This window comes from Coniophora puteana (genome assembly GCF_000271625.1).
Source record: "Coniophora puteana RWD-64-598 SS2 unplaced genomic scaffold CONPUscaffold_7, whole genome shotgun sequence".
NCBI classification, from domain to species: domain Eukaryota; kingdom Fungi; phylum Basidiomycota; class Agaricomycetes; order Boletales; family Coniophoraceae; genus Coniophora; species Coniophora puteana.
In genome coordinates, this window is record NW_006913059.1 from 985,375 (window position 1) to 1,000,190 (window position 14,816).

Sequence of the window (14,816 nt, forward strand, 5' to 3'; positions counted from 1 at the left end):
ATGTATGCGATGCTCGCAACACGCCCAGATCTCGCATTTGCAGTGGGCGTTCTCAGCAAGCACTCGGCAACCCCGGCTTTCCAGCACTACATGGCGCTCAAACGCGTCCACCGCTACCTTGTAGGAACATCCGCGGCGCGCCTCATTTTCAAGCGCGACGCAGATCTTGCTCCGACGGCATTTGTCGACGCCGATTGGGCTGCAGACGCGACGGATCGACGCTCCGTCACTGGCTACGTTTTCGTAATGGCTGGTGGCGCTGTCAGCTGGTCGTCGAAGAAGCAGTCGTCGGTCGCATTGTCAACAACCGAAGCGGAATACATGGCTGCCGCCGCAGCCGTCAAAGAGGCGATTTGGCTTCGTCTGTTGCTCTCCGAGCTCGACGTTCACCAGCCCGGCCCGACTCCTGTTTTCATTGACAACCAGTCGGCCATCGCTCTCATCAAGAACGCTGTCCTCCATTCCCGCACGAAGCATATCGCCATCCGGTATCATTTCATCCGTGAACGCTACGAGGACGGCGACATCGATACCCAGTACATTCCGACCAATGAACAAGTCGCGGATGTACTCACCAAAGCTCTCTCTCGTGAGAAGCACGTTCGTTTCTCATCAGGCATGGGTATTTTATTTGATTGAATTCTACACTCGCCGAGTGGGCGTGTTGTTATATCGTACGTTTGCATAGTTTAGAGTACGCCGAGGTAGTATTCCTTCCGATAGCTTATGTAAGCGGGCGTCTCGTCAACGCGCGTCGCCGCCGTAGTCTTTTCCCTCAGTCTTCGTGTTCGACACTCGGGACTGAGGTATGTTACCACACTCGTTATTTCCATATCATAGCTAACTGTAGTTTAGTTTATTCTTATCTTATTCAGGTTAGCTACAACAATATAGTCTTCGTGTTCGACACTCGGGACTGAGTTTATTCTTATCTTATTCAGTCAACTCACCACCCGCTCGTAACCTCACAAAACATGGCAGTCGTTCTCCATCAACTACAATGGCCCAAAGCCGGCGCAGAATGTCCCGCCTTGGATGAGGGCCGAGTACGATGTGTGGTTCCGAGACCCGCGTCTCGTCATTCATGAGATGCTTGCGCGTCCCGACTTCAAGGCTGACCTCGACTACACCCCCTATCGTGACTACAGCAACGATGGTGTCCGTCAGTATGAGAACTTGTTCTCAGGGGATTGGGCTTGGGAGCAAGTGGTGCGTATCATTAGTCAATCTTCTCGCCATCATTTCCTGACGCAAAACAACTAGAACATGATATCCGAAGACCCCGAAAGCCACGGATCCACGTTTGTGCCGGTGATTCTTGGGAGCGACAAGACAACTGTCTCGGTCGCAACCGGTCTCACGGAGTACTATCCACTCTACCTATCTATTGGCAACGTCCATAATAACACACGGCGAGCCCGACGCAATGCAGTTGTTCTAATTGGCTTCCTTGCTATTCCCAAAAGTGCGTCTTTTCTCTCTTGACTTGTCTCCCCTGTCATTAGCTTACTATACATTTTGACCAGCCAACAAGACATTTTCCGCAGACGCAAACTTCCGAAAGTTTCGACGACAGCTGTTCCACGCATCCCTCGCAACCATCCTCCAGTCGCTGAAGCCCGGCATGACCAAACACGAAGTGGTTCGGTTTGGCGACGGTTACCATCGCCGTGTGATATATGGCCTTGGGCCATATATAGCTGACTATCCGGAACAAGTCCTCCTTGCGGGTATCGTGCAGGGGTGGTGCGCACGGTGAGTTTTTCATTACTTTGACCTCGTCATTTGACTTAAGGTTCATAGCTGCTTGGCATTTCCGGATGAACTCGACGACAAATGTATGCAACGGAATCAAAGGCATAATGAGACGCTGGTGCAGGAGCTTCCGCCGGGGGTACTGTGGGACGAGTACGGGTTAATTGCGGACGTCGTGGTATGTTCATCAAAATTTTCTGTCTTTGGGTCCCGCTCTCATGATAACAACAGCCTTTCACCAATGATTTCCCCCGCGCCGACATTCATGATCTCATAGCCCCCGACATCCTCCATCAACTCATCAAAGGAACGTTCAAGGACCACCTGGTTGACTGGGTTGAACAATACCTCGAGAAAACGCATGGGAAAGCGCGGGCTGCGCAGATTTTGGACGACATTGATCGACGGTGAGTCTCTATTTTTTGCGCCATTCCCTCCTACTCATATCTTAAAAGCATAGCAGTTTCGGCACCTTTCGCTGGCTTGCGAAGGTTTCCCCAAGGGAGGGGCTTCAAACAATGGACCGGTGACGATTCAAAGGCTCTCATGAAGGTACACTTTTTTCATTTACCCGTCGCAGCTCTGGTCTAATTCTCGAATAGGTTTACCTCCCTGCAATTGAGAACCATGTCCCACCTGACATGGTGCGCGCGTTTCGCGCGTTTCTCGAGTTCTGTTATTATGTCCGGCGCAATGTCATCACTGATGACGACTTCAAGGACATGGATGATGCACTTGCTCGGTTTCATCGGTACCGCCAAATCTTCATCAACTCCGGTGTCAGTATGACACTCTCCCTCCCCCGGCAGCACTCTTTGGTCCACTACCGCTACCTCATACAACGATTCGGGGCGCCAAACGGGCTCTGTTCCTCCATTACAGAGTCAAAGCACATCGAGGCCGTGAAAGATCCTTGGCGCCGATCGAGCAGGTTCAACGCTCTTGGCCAGATGCTCACTACGAACTCGCGACTCGACAAGCTTGTTGCGTGCCGCGTCGATTTCGATGCTCGCGGAATGCTCGGGTGGAACGGGTTTGAACGGCTACTCAAACTCATTGAGAATGGTACGTAATTTGAGCGTCTTCGTCGCCTCATGCTCACGACGTGTCATTCAGCCGAAGAGCTGCTTAAGTCCATCCCCCAAAACCAGCTTGAGGCCGGCGAACACCCCAACAACCTTCGCAATCGTGAACCTCACTCGCGTTCTCTCGAATCCGACCCCACCGACGAGCAGGCACTCAATGGTTCACAACGTATCAAAGCTGTCGGAAGGATAGACGGAATGGAACTCATGGCTGAGGTGAAGCTTGCGAAAAGCCGAGGTGCGTACACTGACTCATGTTCAATCGGCTCTCACTAACTGAACACAGCACGAAAACGGGCCCGGACTCTGCCCGACTTGGCCCGAGAGATCGACACCCCCACCGTCATTGAGCAGACACGGCGCTTTCTTTTCTCCATACTCCACTCCAATGATCCTCGTCTTCGATACAATGTCTTCATCCCAGTCCAGGAGTGCCCGCGTGCCCCAATGAAGATCACCGTGGTCAACTCCGCAGTCTCGACGTTTCGAGCTCCGAGCGACAACTGCGGGACAGGTGGATTGAAGCGGGAGCGCATTCAATCCACACCTTCTTGGCGGAACGAAGCTCCGCGGGTTGATTGCGCTTTACTGCTCACTGACGCGTCTCTTCCAGGAACGCTCGCAATGGACGTTGTCCGCGTCCTTGCATTCTTCAAGTTCAGTCATCAAGGCGTCACTTACGAGTGTGCAGTCGTGCACTGGTACCAATACTACTCTAACGAACGCGACGATGTCACCGGCATGTACATAGTACAGCCCAAGCACAATGCCGACGGCTCACGCGACATATCTGTTGTTGACGTGAATTCGATGGTACGGGCCTGCCACCTTCTCCCCGTATTTGGCAAGGACTTTATTTCCGAAGATATGTCGTGTCACCAGTCCTATGATAGCTTCGACGGATACTACATTAACCGCTTCATTGATCATCATGCATTCGAGCTATTATAGATTGATTCCGTCATTAGGAATTTAGTACTTAGTTTATTGGTATCTTTATGAATACTATTTGCATTTGCTCAACTTAGCTCGATACCGGTGCAATCCACTCGGCTTTGCTGCGATTAGACGATTCGAACTGCATTTGCTACTTAGACTGTATTCGCTGCTGCCAAGGACCGGCGGCAAATACCCGCAAAGTACGGTAAAGTGTTTTCATTTCGGCAAATGCATGTGTCATTTTCCTGATGCACCTGCATGAGTACTACAATCGTCACCGCGTGAGCTTGACAGCTGCTACTCATTCGTGCGCTGAACGCCGGGCTGAAGCAGGAGATCCTGGACGAGCGCTAAGGAGAATCGCGGGCGTCTAGGCCAGCTAAAAGGGAGACAAAGGCCCGGCCGATCTCCAGTTTCGCGGGAGCTAGTGCTGGGAAGTCTCACGCTATGATCGGCCAGACCGGCCATAGACGCCTGCTGATAGACGCCCAAAGGCTCAAGCGCTCCACCTACTGGTCGGAAAATCTTGTTGGTGATAAAAACAAGCGATTGTTTCTTCACTCAGCTTAGTGCTCTTAATCAAATTATGCCCTGTGGATTATCATCTCATCGGTGGCGTATTGGATAAGCATCTTGAATGTGGTTGAACAAAGTAAGCCCTCGAGTAGGTATGTACGTATCGCAGCAGATTGGACGGACTCGAGAAAATGATGACTTTTACGTTGTAGTCTGAATGGGACAGCACTACCTCTAACCTTAAATTCCTCCACATATGTGCGTAAACGTCCAATCGTGTCATTCTAACAACGCGGAGTACTAGTGCAAGCAAAGCATAAGGCCCGAATCACGTCACAACTCTTCTACGCAGAACCCCACTTCTTAGGCCACTTTGATCTGCTGACACATGGAATTTGGATATGTGCTGGTGCCACCCCCAAAGACATTACAAGATGTGAGCTGTTCGCGCCTCTCAGATCTCAGCATTAGGGCGCCTTCGGAAGAATCCGTGGTGCGTGTCAGGGGCGGAGTCCGCGAATGGGCCGATCACCTATTATCGCTTATTTGGCACACGGCATATGGAGCATTGCCGAAGTTTCGCGTCTTTCCATTTGGCTATCATGGTGCCTCCAACGCAACTCAAAGAATGCCGACCCCGAAAGTGCGCCTTCGTATTAATTCAGCGCTCGCTGAGCGCTCTTTTCAGTGGCCATTTGGCATGAGGACCGCAGGCTTTGACGAATTGAGTGGAGCCTCCTCCGGCAAGGGAAACATGCGTCAATCACTGTCGAGCTACGATCCATTGCTGGTCCCAAAACATCCGCGTACGTGACTTTCCGTCTCCTTTCTCGGGCAGTGCTAACCCATACGCTCATATACCCGTCTACATTCCTGAGTTACCGCGCACCTCTCTCCGTTCCTCCTACTATATCATCGTCTTCTAACACATCTACGCATGGATACCTATACGGAATCACTCAACTGGAGTTGTGCCTCCCAGTCCGCCACAGACCCCGTGCCCTTCGTCAAGACCCCTGGTCTTGATCACGTCGACGCGCCGGCCTTGTCACAGCTTCTGACGCCTCCCTGCAGCGTTATCTCCCCTATTTCTTCTCCCCTATCCCATGCTCAGGAAGACTCGTTCGAAAATTCCGCGTCAGACAATTTTCCCGCTGAAATAGATGGAGACATAATTGTCCCAGTTTCCACGACATTCTTCCCTGGCGCCGACATCCTCACATTCCCTCCCGACATCATCATTCTGTCCTCGGACTCTGTGTTCTTCTACGTCCACTCGAGCGTTCTGCTCGCCGCGTCTTTCAACGCATTCAACGGTATCACGTCTATATCCCCAAACCAAGATTGCGACGCCACAGAACCCGTGGTACTGGTCGCAGAACATTCCTCTATTCTCAACATCATTCTGCACAGCATCTACGACATGTCGTGTTCTCATTACGCGCCCTCGTTCGAGTCTTTATCGTCGGCGGTCGCCGCCTTCCCAAAGTACGGCCTGTCTGCGAAGAAGCTTGTCGCTCACTCAACATCCTTATACCACCTCCTGCTCTCGCACGCGCCCTTACACCCGCTCGAGGTGTACGCGCTGGCCGCCAAATACGACGTCTACGATCTCGCCGTCCCCACATCATCCCATCTTCTGTCCTTTCCTCTCGCATCCATCAGCGATGAGATGGCGGATATTATAGGGTCAAAGTACCTCAGGCAGCTGTTCTTTTTGCATCTAGGTCGCATGGATGCGCTGAAACGTCTACTCCTTCCGCCCCCGCCTCTGCACCCGTCGATGGAGAGCTGTAGTTTCGAGGACCAAAAGCAGGTTACCAGGGCTTGGGCGCTGGCGTCAGCGTATCTTGCATGGGACGCCCAACCAGGTACGTGTTGACCTAGGCTATCATGGGCCGCGAATTAACTCATCCCCTTTCACAGATGTATCCATGAGTGCCATGCAGTCAGCGCTCGGTCCCTTGAAGGAGCAGCTCGGTTGCGGTATGTGCCGGGAATCCCTTCGGGTTCGGTTGAACCACGTTATCGTTCAGTGGTCCGTCATAAAAGTGAGTCTACAGACGATACTTGCCTGTGTCAATTCGTGTGTTGACCCAACTACCAGAGAACGATCTGAGCTTCCGTTCGGACTATCTATATGTACTTGCTACTCGCTTTCTCGCTTCCGGTCTATCCAGGGGGTTTCGCATACTATGCTCGCATCTCATTAGACACTTATATCTCATCATCGCACGACGCATGTACACGCATTCTAGATTCATTTATGTAGCCCACCTCACACGTATACTCGGTCTGTGAAGTATTCAATTATACCCATTGATTCGTAGAATGAGCTCGTTCAGCACGCCGGCTCTCCAGTATTTTTGTCCCTGTTTGCTTGCATCGTTAAGTTCACGCGACGTGCGTACATGCATGATGGGCAAGAATTCAATCACATAAACGGGAATGACGCAGTACCGAGGACATGTTACGGGGTTTCGATGCATTAATAGAGCGTTTTAGCGCATCTGAATTCGATATAAATTCGCCGGCCATCGGCATTCGTCAATCTCCTACATCTAGCACCTTCTTCTCATGGGTAGTGTGCTAACCCTCGTCGTCTTATCATGCAACTTGGGTTCAATCCCTATGTATCCCGAATCGGAGATGCCAGGAAGCCTGTTTCTTTGGATGGGTCGCCGCGGGAAGCCAGGTATAGCAAACTTATGCTAAACCTTCGAACCCAAGATAGCTTCTTGACGACGGGTTGCTGCCAGTAAGAAGGCGCCTCTCGTGTCATAGCCCTCTTGCACGTCGCGTGCGGTGGTCAGATGGTATGTCCAAGGTATGCCATGCACACTGCATGATGGAGTTCGAAGACAGACCCACGATGCGATCGTCTGCTGCCCGTGGCCACGTGGCGTGTTCTCATAGCTGTATTGGCTCTTGACAGCTCTCTTGACGTCTCTGTTAGGAATCTGACAAAAGGGAAGGATAGACAAATGAATAACCTATTACAGATACTAGAGATACAGTGACCGGTGTTACAACAGCGGGGATAACAAAAAGACACAACAAGATGAAACGAAACGAAATAACAAGGCACACGATGCATGTGATAAAGTGGAGTGTCCCAAGATCGACGACTTCCTTCTCCTCCGACGCAATCTGAATCTCTTCGCTCCTCCTGGCCCATCCCTATTGCCCTGGTCATCAGGCCACTTGACCCACCCAGACAGGCACCGCTCCATTCGCTGCTAGCGGCGAGGACCATCGACTTCGGATCATATATCATACATCAGTCCACGGCCCCGACGGAGTCCGAGTCTCCTTGCCCGGAGCATCATTCAGGACGGCGACGATCCCCTCAAGCGAGGAAATTGCTATGGATGAATGTCAGCGAAGGGGCTCGGCACGAGGACTCTGAAAGGTGGCTGCGAGGCCCGATGGGGGACGCGTACCTAACGAATGTAGTCCCGTTGTGCGTCACGATCTCGTACACGGCCGCGCCTGACGCGGCGACGACGGCTAGGGCGGTCCCCACTGCGCGCAGGGTGGCGACGCTCCCTTGGGAGACGGAGAAGTCGGGGTGTTCGTAGATGTTTGAGTAAGGACGCATGGTGGTCGAGTGATATGGTGCGTGAAGCAGCGAAGTGAAGATATGGGAGGTGGTGGTGATAGTGATGACGAACGCGACGAGGTCGGGATGGAGAACCGGATACTTATACTGCGCGAGGAGAAGCTGTTCGATGCTAAGCTCGCAACAGAGAATGCCGAGGGCTACGGGGATCAGGATCGATCAGGTGGGAGTCGCACGGTGGCACAAAACAAAAGGCGAGCGAACAACGAAGGGGCAGGCGGGTGGGTGAATGGATAGCAGGTCCGATGGGAGGGTGACCTTTATACTCGCAAAGGTCCGTCTCGAGAAATGCTATCCAAAGACTCCCGAGGTTACGCACCCTGTCATTGTCAAGCCCAAGCCCTTTTGGGACAGCTTAGGACTCTTGTAGTCGTCAACCTGTCGGGTTCGCCATTGACCCGAGCCAACCTCCCCTTCCTCTCTCTCTATATCGGGTCATCATAGAACGTATGCCTCATGCCCGGACGTCGCATCTGCTTTTGTTTCAGGAATTATTGACCTTGTCTTTGAGTAATATTGATCGAATAGGTCTTGTTCCAGCGCACGCTGTCGGCACGCTTGATGCGACTTTGTTGATGTGTGTCACTAAAACCAACACATGAGCACAAGAGCAATACATGAGCGCACAATTGAACACGGAAAACGGGGCCGCCTGACCATCGCGATTAGGCTTAGCTCGACAGCAGCGTCGGCAAAGAGCACAGCCGTTAGGCGCTTAACATGCGAGACCTCTGCTGCTGCATGGAGAGTTGGTGCCAAAGCTGGCAGTGGATTTTGCACATCGAAAAGAGTCCTAGCATCCTGTAAACCCTTGGATGAGCACCGACAGGCACCGACGCAGTTTCCTCGAGCGACAAAAGCGTGCGTTGGCCTCAGCGGGCTTCCACGGGCCGTCAACGTGCTCAACGACACGGCTGTCACATGTCACGAGCTGTCACCCCGAAAAATACCGGGCGATGGCAAATGTTTGCCGGAGCCCGGTTCCGAGCGACCGGACTACGTCTTTCCTTCATCCATTGCATGGCCCCTCTGCTGGTTCAGGCAAGTCAACAATAAGAATGTCTTGCTCGTGCTTTGAGAAACATGCACAAGGTAGATTTAGGTTCGCAGGAACGACTAGCAGGCGAATAAATCAAACTATGAACCAGGACAATCACCACTGCTATACTTAGAGAACGGCATGTGGGTTCCCGTGAGCTGAACGTTCCGAATGCCTACCAACTTTATCAGTTGGACTCCACGTAACAACTCACAGGTCGTATGCTATCGATAGCGGACGTGGTGCCTGTTGTTCACCCTTTTCATCATGATGGAGGCGCAAGGTCCTACTTGGTCTTCTTTGCGCTATGCCGTGGCAACATTCGAGCTCAAATTCCCTAGGTCTGACGTGACCGCGGTTCCGTTGATAACGGCACACCGGTTTCTCATTGCTCCATGCCAGGCGCGTGCCTTCAGAAGCCGAGCTTTAGGAGCGGACTCGAGTAAGTACTCGCGAATGGTACCATGTACTCTGTGTGCTACAGCTGTCGCAGGTCAGCGCTCGACGAAGTGTTTTAAAAATCGTCGAAAAGCCGTCAAACACACCTTTATCCACCACAAGCTTCCCAACATTCCCGGCATTCCTCTGATTGAGCAAAATGCCAGGCGATGATAACTGCGCCACCTCCCCCATTAAGTATCGCGTCTTGGCTTGCTTGACGGCAAACGCAACGACGAAGGTGGATGTTACTTTGGCTGGCACGCTGACTACGGTGCCTGCAACTTGTTGACCCTTGCCGGAGGCGGAGTCCAGAATGCGCTTCACAGTCCTCAATGCATCAACCTTGGGAGTTTGAGATTAGTAGTACACGTCAACATTGGTTACACACCCCGAGCTGTCGGATATGCGATGTTCCTATGGTTAGGTAGAGGATAGAGGTAACAAAAACATATCAAGACGCCCAAGTGGACGGGGCGCAGTGATTCGCGCCACCAGTACTTCTACTTGTCTGCCTGGCCATTCCAATATTGAGGTGAGCACTAAGCGATAAGCGCTTGTGTAGGCCTGCAGGAAGGTGCTTCAGCAATACCTGGACAATACACTGATACACATCAGTTTCGTTCCAATATTCACAGCATCTGTTACTTGTAATATCGAGCGCATTAGAAGATCAACGATGTATCTAAACCATATTCATTTCACTCGTATTATGGTTGGATTATGATTACTTACATATGTTGATACAAATTACTTGTGTAATATAAGTTTCCTGCCGAGAGTAACGACCCACTTATAGTTTAGAAACAGTTCAGAACTGTCCAGGATAAGCAGCAGGGAGGTGGTTGTCCGCGTGGGCAGCAGCATGGTGCTTTGCCTTCTGCTTGTCGAGGGCGTCGAGCTATAAGCACAGCGCACATGTGTAACACGTTCATCAGCTTGGAGCTTGTGAGAGACCAGACGGTACCGGAGGAATACTCACACCCTTGGTTTCGACCATGCGGTCGATGAAGCCACCGCTGAATGTAGCGCTGTTTTGTACCGTTAGTAAACAACATGAAGGGCGTGGATGAAGCAGGGAGAGATGGATGGTGAGCATGTCCTCACATGAGCTCCTTCGCCTTGGCGTGGCTGTCGGGGTGGCCCTGGGCCGCGACGTGCTTCTCGTACGCCTTCATGGCCTGTATCATACATGCATTGATTATATCCTGCTGTGCAGCGAGCCCTGCAAGGACGGATGGGAGATGAGTCGCACCTCGTAGGAAGCAGCACTAGCGACCAGCTCATGGGAGAGCGCGGCCTTGTGCGGGGCGTTGACGACCTGAAATTGTCTTTAAGCCAGCGAATATTTACAACGCTCAGATGCGCTACGAACCTCGGCATGGGAGTCAGCGTGGTTATCGTGGTGGTGAAGATGCATGTTGTTGCAATGAGATGGGGATGTCCTAGTACAACTCTACCCTCCATGGACCCGATGCAGCTCTTATATGTTTTCGGCGTGCTCAGAGCGTGCTAAGGAGTGACCTCATCGGCTAACTCATCCATTCCGAGGTCAGAGCGCTGCCATGCAATTGGGCTTGACAGACCATGTACAGACGATAAAGTTCCGAGGCACCCGAAGCTGTTCTGTCCAAACAGGGAACTTGTCGAGCCGCCGGTGCGCAATGTTGCCACACCATGAGCATGCCGTCATCAAGCTTTCATTCCAGCGAGAAGATCGTCGATGCCCCAGGAACCGTCCGTAACGGGATGTGTCGGAGCCGTGAGGTGCCTGGCGAAATATGCCTTGCCCCAAGTGTATCATTTGCGCCGCTTTAGCTAAAGTGTTAGTAGTAGTAAGTATCTTAGTTTCTTGTCCTCGCGGGCGGTGCCATATGGTAGACAATACATGAATGTAGCGTAGTGGTAAAAGACCGTTGCAAGGAAGTGGAGAACGTGATATAGGGAACTGAAAACAAAGAGCCACCTTCGACGCTGGTGCGCGCCGATGGCCAGGGAGTCTAATCTATGTGCGAAGAGTGTAAACGTGAGGGCTCCTCGCGGCACATCTTCACCTAAATGTACTTCACAAGGCTCGTCAGAGCTGCACAAATACCTGGAAAGTCTACAATCGATTTATTTCTAGAGCAGATCTATAAGTGAGTATATGACGTGGAAAGAAAATGTTTCTACTTGCCTGGTATGAGGCACAAACACAAAGCTGCGCGCCATTCCCGTCAATCCTACACCAGGCATGCATCTGGTTTCGAGTGCCAGTGTTGAAACGACGATATAAGACACACCCAGTGGGCTAATGCAGCAAGGACGACGCAAACGTGGAAGATCTGATGAGAGGCAAAGAAGTAGTCAAACTGCCCAGGGGAAAGGCGCTCTGGAATGCGGTTTGCGCTGCAACGGTAATGATGTGTCAGACATGCTTCTGACTCCTGATTTTGCGGTAAGGGAGAAAGAATGGGCTTACTATATGAGCGCCCCGAATATGTAGAGTGCCCCCGAGAGGAGCAGCCATCCGAACCCCATCTCCGAGAACATAACGGAGCCGCGAGTAAACACAAGCTGTGTTACGGGCACAATGGCGGTGAGCCCCAATCCGATGAAGACCCCTGTACGTGCACCGCGGTGTGAGGGCTTAGCATACTCAGGGTTGAGGACGGTGTATGCTGCGCCTATACGAGGGAATGGAAGAAATTGCGTCAGCACACACGTGCAGCGACCAATACGCCGATACGCACCAGCCCCAGCGCTGAATATCAACCCCAAATGGAATGTCTGGGCCAGTGGCTCGCAGTAGAATCCATAGTAGAGGCAGGGTATAAAGGATCCAACAATGAGGACTGAATACGGCAGTGAGCTGAGCCTTGTTCGCCAATGGAAGACGTCAGCTCACCGACAATACCGGAGTAGTCTAAAGCGTGACATTGGCGGAAAACCTTGGCAGTCGCTGGTCTTTGAGCTGTCGCTACGGTGTAGAGAGTGTTCGGGCTGACTTACCTGCTCGGAGTGACCAATCGCAGCGTGAAAGGTTGCGCTACCCGACAGACAGAAGATAGCGGAGAGAAGGAAGGTAGCGAGGAGGGATGTGTCGACCCATGACGCGGATGCATAGCCGGCCACCCAAATCGTTTGAAAAGAACATAGGATAAGCAAGAAAAGGGCGGCCCCGAGCAGATGGGAGTGGATGTTGACTAGGAACCGTAACTTAATCACGGAGATCAAGATTCAGACATATTACATACTAGTCTCATTGTGTAGATCTGCGCCTTGACTTAAGGACCGTAAATCAGAAGGAGATACTTCAACTCACATCCAAACACAGACCCGATACAACCTCTCCAACTGTTCTGCACACTACGAGTCAACGTGTTGGGTAAAGTTCGAAAGAGGCCGCAAGACATTCTATGACCTGACTTACTGGCGATACCCTGTCAAGATGTGCTCGTTATCTCTCTGCCATGGTGGTATGTCGTCCCATGTTAGCGTTTTTGACACCTTTCTTCTCGGCCTGTCGTGCGTAGGTGAAGCGCCTGGGGACTCAGAGAAGCCGTTGGGAACGTCAACCTTTAATGAAAAGGGCCTGCTCTGGGTACCACCGGCCTTGGTCCGTTGCATGTTCGCCCGGTCTGACAAGCTCCAGCAAAGGTCGGTGCGTGAATTGTGAGGCCAAAAGGACAACACCTATCGGAAGATGTGACAGGAGCAACGTATCGTATATATGCGTCATTTCGTTGGGGTTTGGAGCAAAGCGCTGGTGACCAGTGAAGGCAGGCTTAGCCGGTCCCTCCCCACGGCATTCGACCCTTTGCCGGAGCCCGTGTTTCAATCCAGCCGTGCCGACGGTGGCGATGCAAGCTTTCCCCCGTCATGAACCCAAGTTCGCCAACCCGGAGAGGCGGGAGGACAGTGTGAGTGCGCATGTATGTAATCCAAATCAGAAGATTGCGCCTGGGCATACGAGCTGACTTTGTTTCGTCGCTGGACGAATTTCGCTCGCGAAGTCTCAGGCAGGAAACTCGGATTCGCGCAGTGCTAGTGATGTTTTGACGCCTTTCCTTTGTTCATCTTGCGCGTATACAAAGCATATACTCTCCTCTTGTCTCGAGATCGCATAGTCGACTATGCTATTCTGCCCGACGTGCGCGAATCACCTCGTCATCTCCGCGGAGACGGGGTTCAACAAGTGGGCGTGCAACACCTGTGCGTACGAGTTCCCGATAACGAAGCAGGTTCGTTCGTCGTTGCTCTTGATCTCCCTCATCCTTCAATGAAGCCCATATGTCCTCTTCCACACTCCAACTGCTTCCCAACCGCTTCGGAACGTCATCGCCCATCTAACGACTCGGCACATCGCATTCGATTAGATGACCTCGCGGACGAAGATGAAGCGCAAGCAGGTGGATGACGTCCTGGGCGGAGACGAGATGTGGAAGCACGCGGATTCAACTGCGAGTACGTCTGATTCCATCCATCCATCCATCCATCTCCTACGCTGCTACAAGGCGTGCTCATGCGGCTTCTTAGTATCGTGCGACAAGTGCAATCACGGCCGTGCATACTTTTATCAGCTCCAGATTCGGAGTGCGGACGAGCCTATGACGACGTGTGCGTTTCACCCGTTTTCTGCGCGGTTGATTGTTCTGAAGGTTCATCCATCTATCTCTTGCTGGTTAACCGACCTCTGTCCTTGCCTGTTGCTGGTGCGGTGCCGTACGATTACGATTCATGGCCGCTCCGTGCTGTGTGCTTCTATGCCGTGCCTACATGTGTTTGGCCATACTGGACCGCGCACACAGTCTACAGGCAAGTGTTTCATACCCGAGTTCTCGCATTTTACCTTTGGAACGGCTAACCTCGCCCACGCAGATGTGCTGGCTGTGGATACAACTGGAGAGAGAACTAGATGTTCACCTCCACCTTTACTCTGTTTCCAGTCACCATGGCGTTCGATCTATCTTTGGCATCACGACGCGAAGTCCATTTCAGGCTGAGTGAGAGAAGACTCTCATAGCCCAGCAGCCGCGTTTGCAACACGCCCAAGGACGAGGATGAGGAGGTTATGGCTTCAGCTGGATGCTCATCCAGCCACAATAACGCGAACTTGCATGTTTGGGATTCATGCACATGCTGTATCTGCCTGTATGGCATCGAGTGAGATAGGGGACGGATGTGGGATATTGAAGAACGATAGACGCTTTCATTTGCAGCTGGGTTGTTGATAGAATGGGTGCTGATGTTCCTGGACCTGTTCATTTGTTTGCTTGTCTGCTTAGCGCGTGCCGCCGCCTTAGTGCGCCGCCCCAGAGGTAGACTTCGTGATTGCATCACCCTCCACCCACCCATCAGGCCTCCCCGCCTCATGACCCACCATCTCTGCCAACTTTATACTCCGAGTGTATTCTACCGCACAGCGATCTTGAAGGTCGCA

General features: G+C 52.1%; 6 protein-coding genes across 6 annotated transcripts; 3 read left to right on the forward strand and 3 right to left on the reverse strand.

Moving 5' to 3' along the window:
* Window positions 1-1,035: 1,035 nt before the first annotated feature.
* Window positions 1,036-3,791, forward strand: CONPUDRAFT_57092 (uncharacterized protein; the record flags this gene model as incomplete). Its single annotated transcript, XM_007770830.1, has 10 exons — window positions 1,036-1,209; window positions 1,264-1,354; window positions 1,548-1,755; window positions 1,804-1,933; window positions 1,987-2,162; window positions 2,211-2,328; window positions 2,358-2,788; window positions 2,889-2,943; window positions 2,988-3,078; window positions 3,127-3,791. 10 exons carry the CDS (start codon window positions 1,036-1,038, stop codon window positions 3,789-3,791), a joined length of 2,139 nt encoding a protein of 712 aa, XP_007769020.1.
* A 1,353-nt stretch (window positions 3,792-5,144) lies between these two features.
* Window positions 5,145-6,613, forward strand: CONPUDRAFT_165966 (uncharacterized protein). Its single transcript, XM_007771206.1, has 3 exons — window positions 5,145-6,166; window positions 6,222-6,346; window positions 6,403-6,613. The coding sequence occupies exons 1-3, from the start codon at window positions 5,233-5,235 to the stop codon at window positions 6,412-6,414; spliced, it is 1,071 nt and encodes a 356-aa protein (XP_007769396.1). The 5' UTR covers window positions 5,145-5,232; the 3' UTR covers window positions 6,415-6,613.
* A 1,031-nt stretch (window positions 6,614-7,644) lies between these two features.
* Window positions 7,645-7,896, reverse strand: CONPUDRAFT_154479 (uncharacterized protein; the record flags this gene model as incomplete). The annotated part of the gene is made up of 2 exons (XM_007771207.1): window positions 7,645-7,660; window positions 7,739-7,896. The coding sequence occupies 2 exons, from the start codon at window positions 7,894-7,896 to the stop codon at window positions 7,645-7,647; spliced, it is 174 nt and encodes a 57-aa protein (XP_007769397.1).
* Window positions 7,897-10,259: 2,363 nt separating this feature from the next.
* Window positions 10,260-10,718, reverse strand: CONPUDRAFT_32252 (uncharacterized protein; the record flags this gene model as incomplete). Its single annotated transcript, XM_007770780.1, has 4 exons — window positions 10,260-10,295; window positions 10,377-10,425; window positions 10,502-10,575; window positions 10,650-10,718. Coding segments are annotated over 4 exons (228 nt in total), but the record flags the coding sequence as incomplete, so codon positions are not given.
* Window positions 10,719-11,188: 470 nt separating this feature from the next.
* CONPUDRAFT_125223 (HlyIII-domain-containing protein) lies at window positions 11,189-13,119 on the reverse strand. Its single transcript, XM_007771208.1, has 9 exons — window positions 12,807-13,119; window positions 12,699-12,742; window positions 12,631-12,648; window positions 12,386-12,579; window positions 12,282-12,324; window positions 12,127-12,228; window positions 11,856-12,060; window positions 11,571-11,782; window positions 11,189-11,515 (listed from the first exon to the last, which is right to left on the reverse strand). The coding sequence occupies exons 1-8, from the start codon at window positions 13,001-13,003 to the stop codon at window positions 11,617-11,619; spliced, it is 969 nt and encodes a 322-aa protein (XP_007769398.1). The 5' UTR covers window positions 13,004-13,119; the 3' UTR covers window positions 11,189-11,515; window positions 11,571-11,616.
* A 270-nt stretch (window positions 13,120-13,389) lies between these two features.
* CONPUDRAFT_105468 (uncharacterized protein) lies at window positions 13,390-14,771 on the forward strand. The gene is made up of 4 exons (XM_007771209.1): window positions 13,390-13,617; window positions 13,753-13,840; window positions 13,913-13,997; window positions 14,252-14,771. Exons 1-4 carry the CDS (start codon window positions 13,510-13,512, stop codon window positions 14,289-14,291), a joined length of 321 nt encoding a protein of 106 aa, XP_007769399.1. The 5' UTR covers window positions 13,390-13,509; the 3' UTR covers window positions 14,292-14,771.
* The last annotated feature ends 45 nt before the right edge of the window (window positions 14,772-14,816 follow it).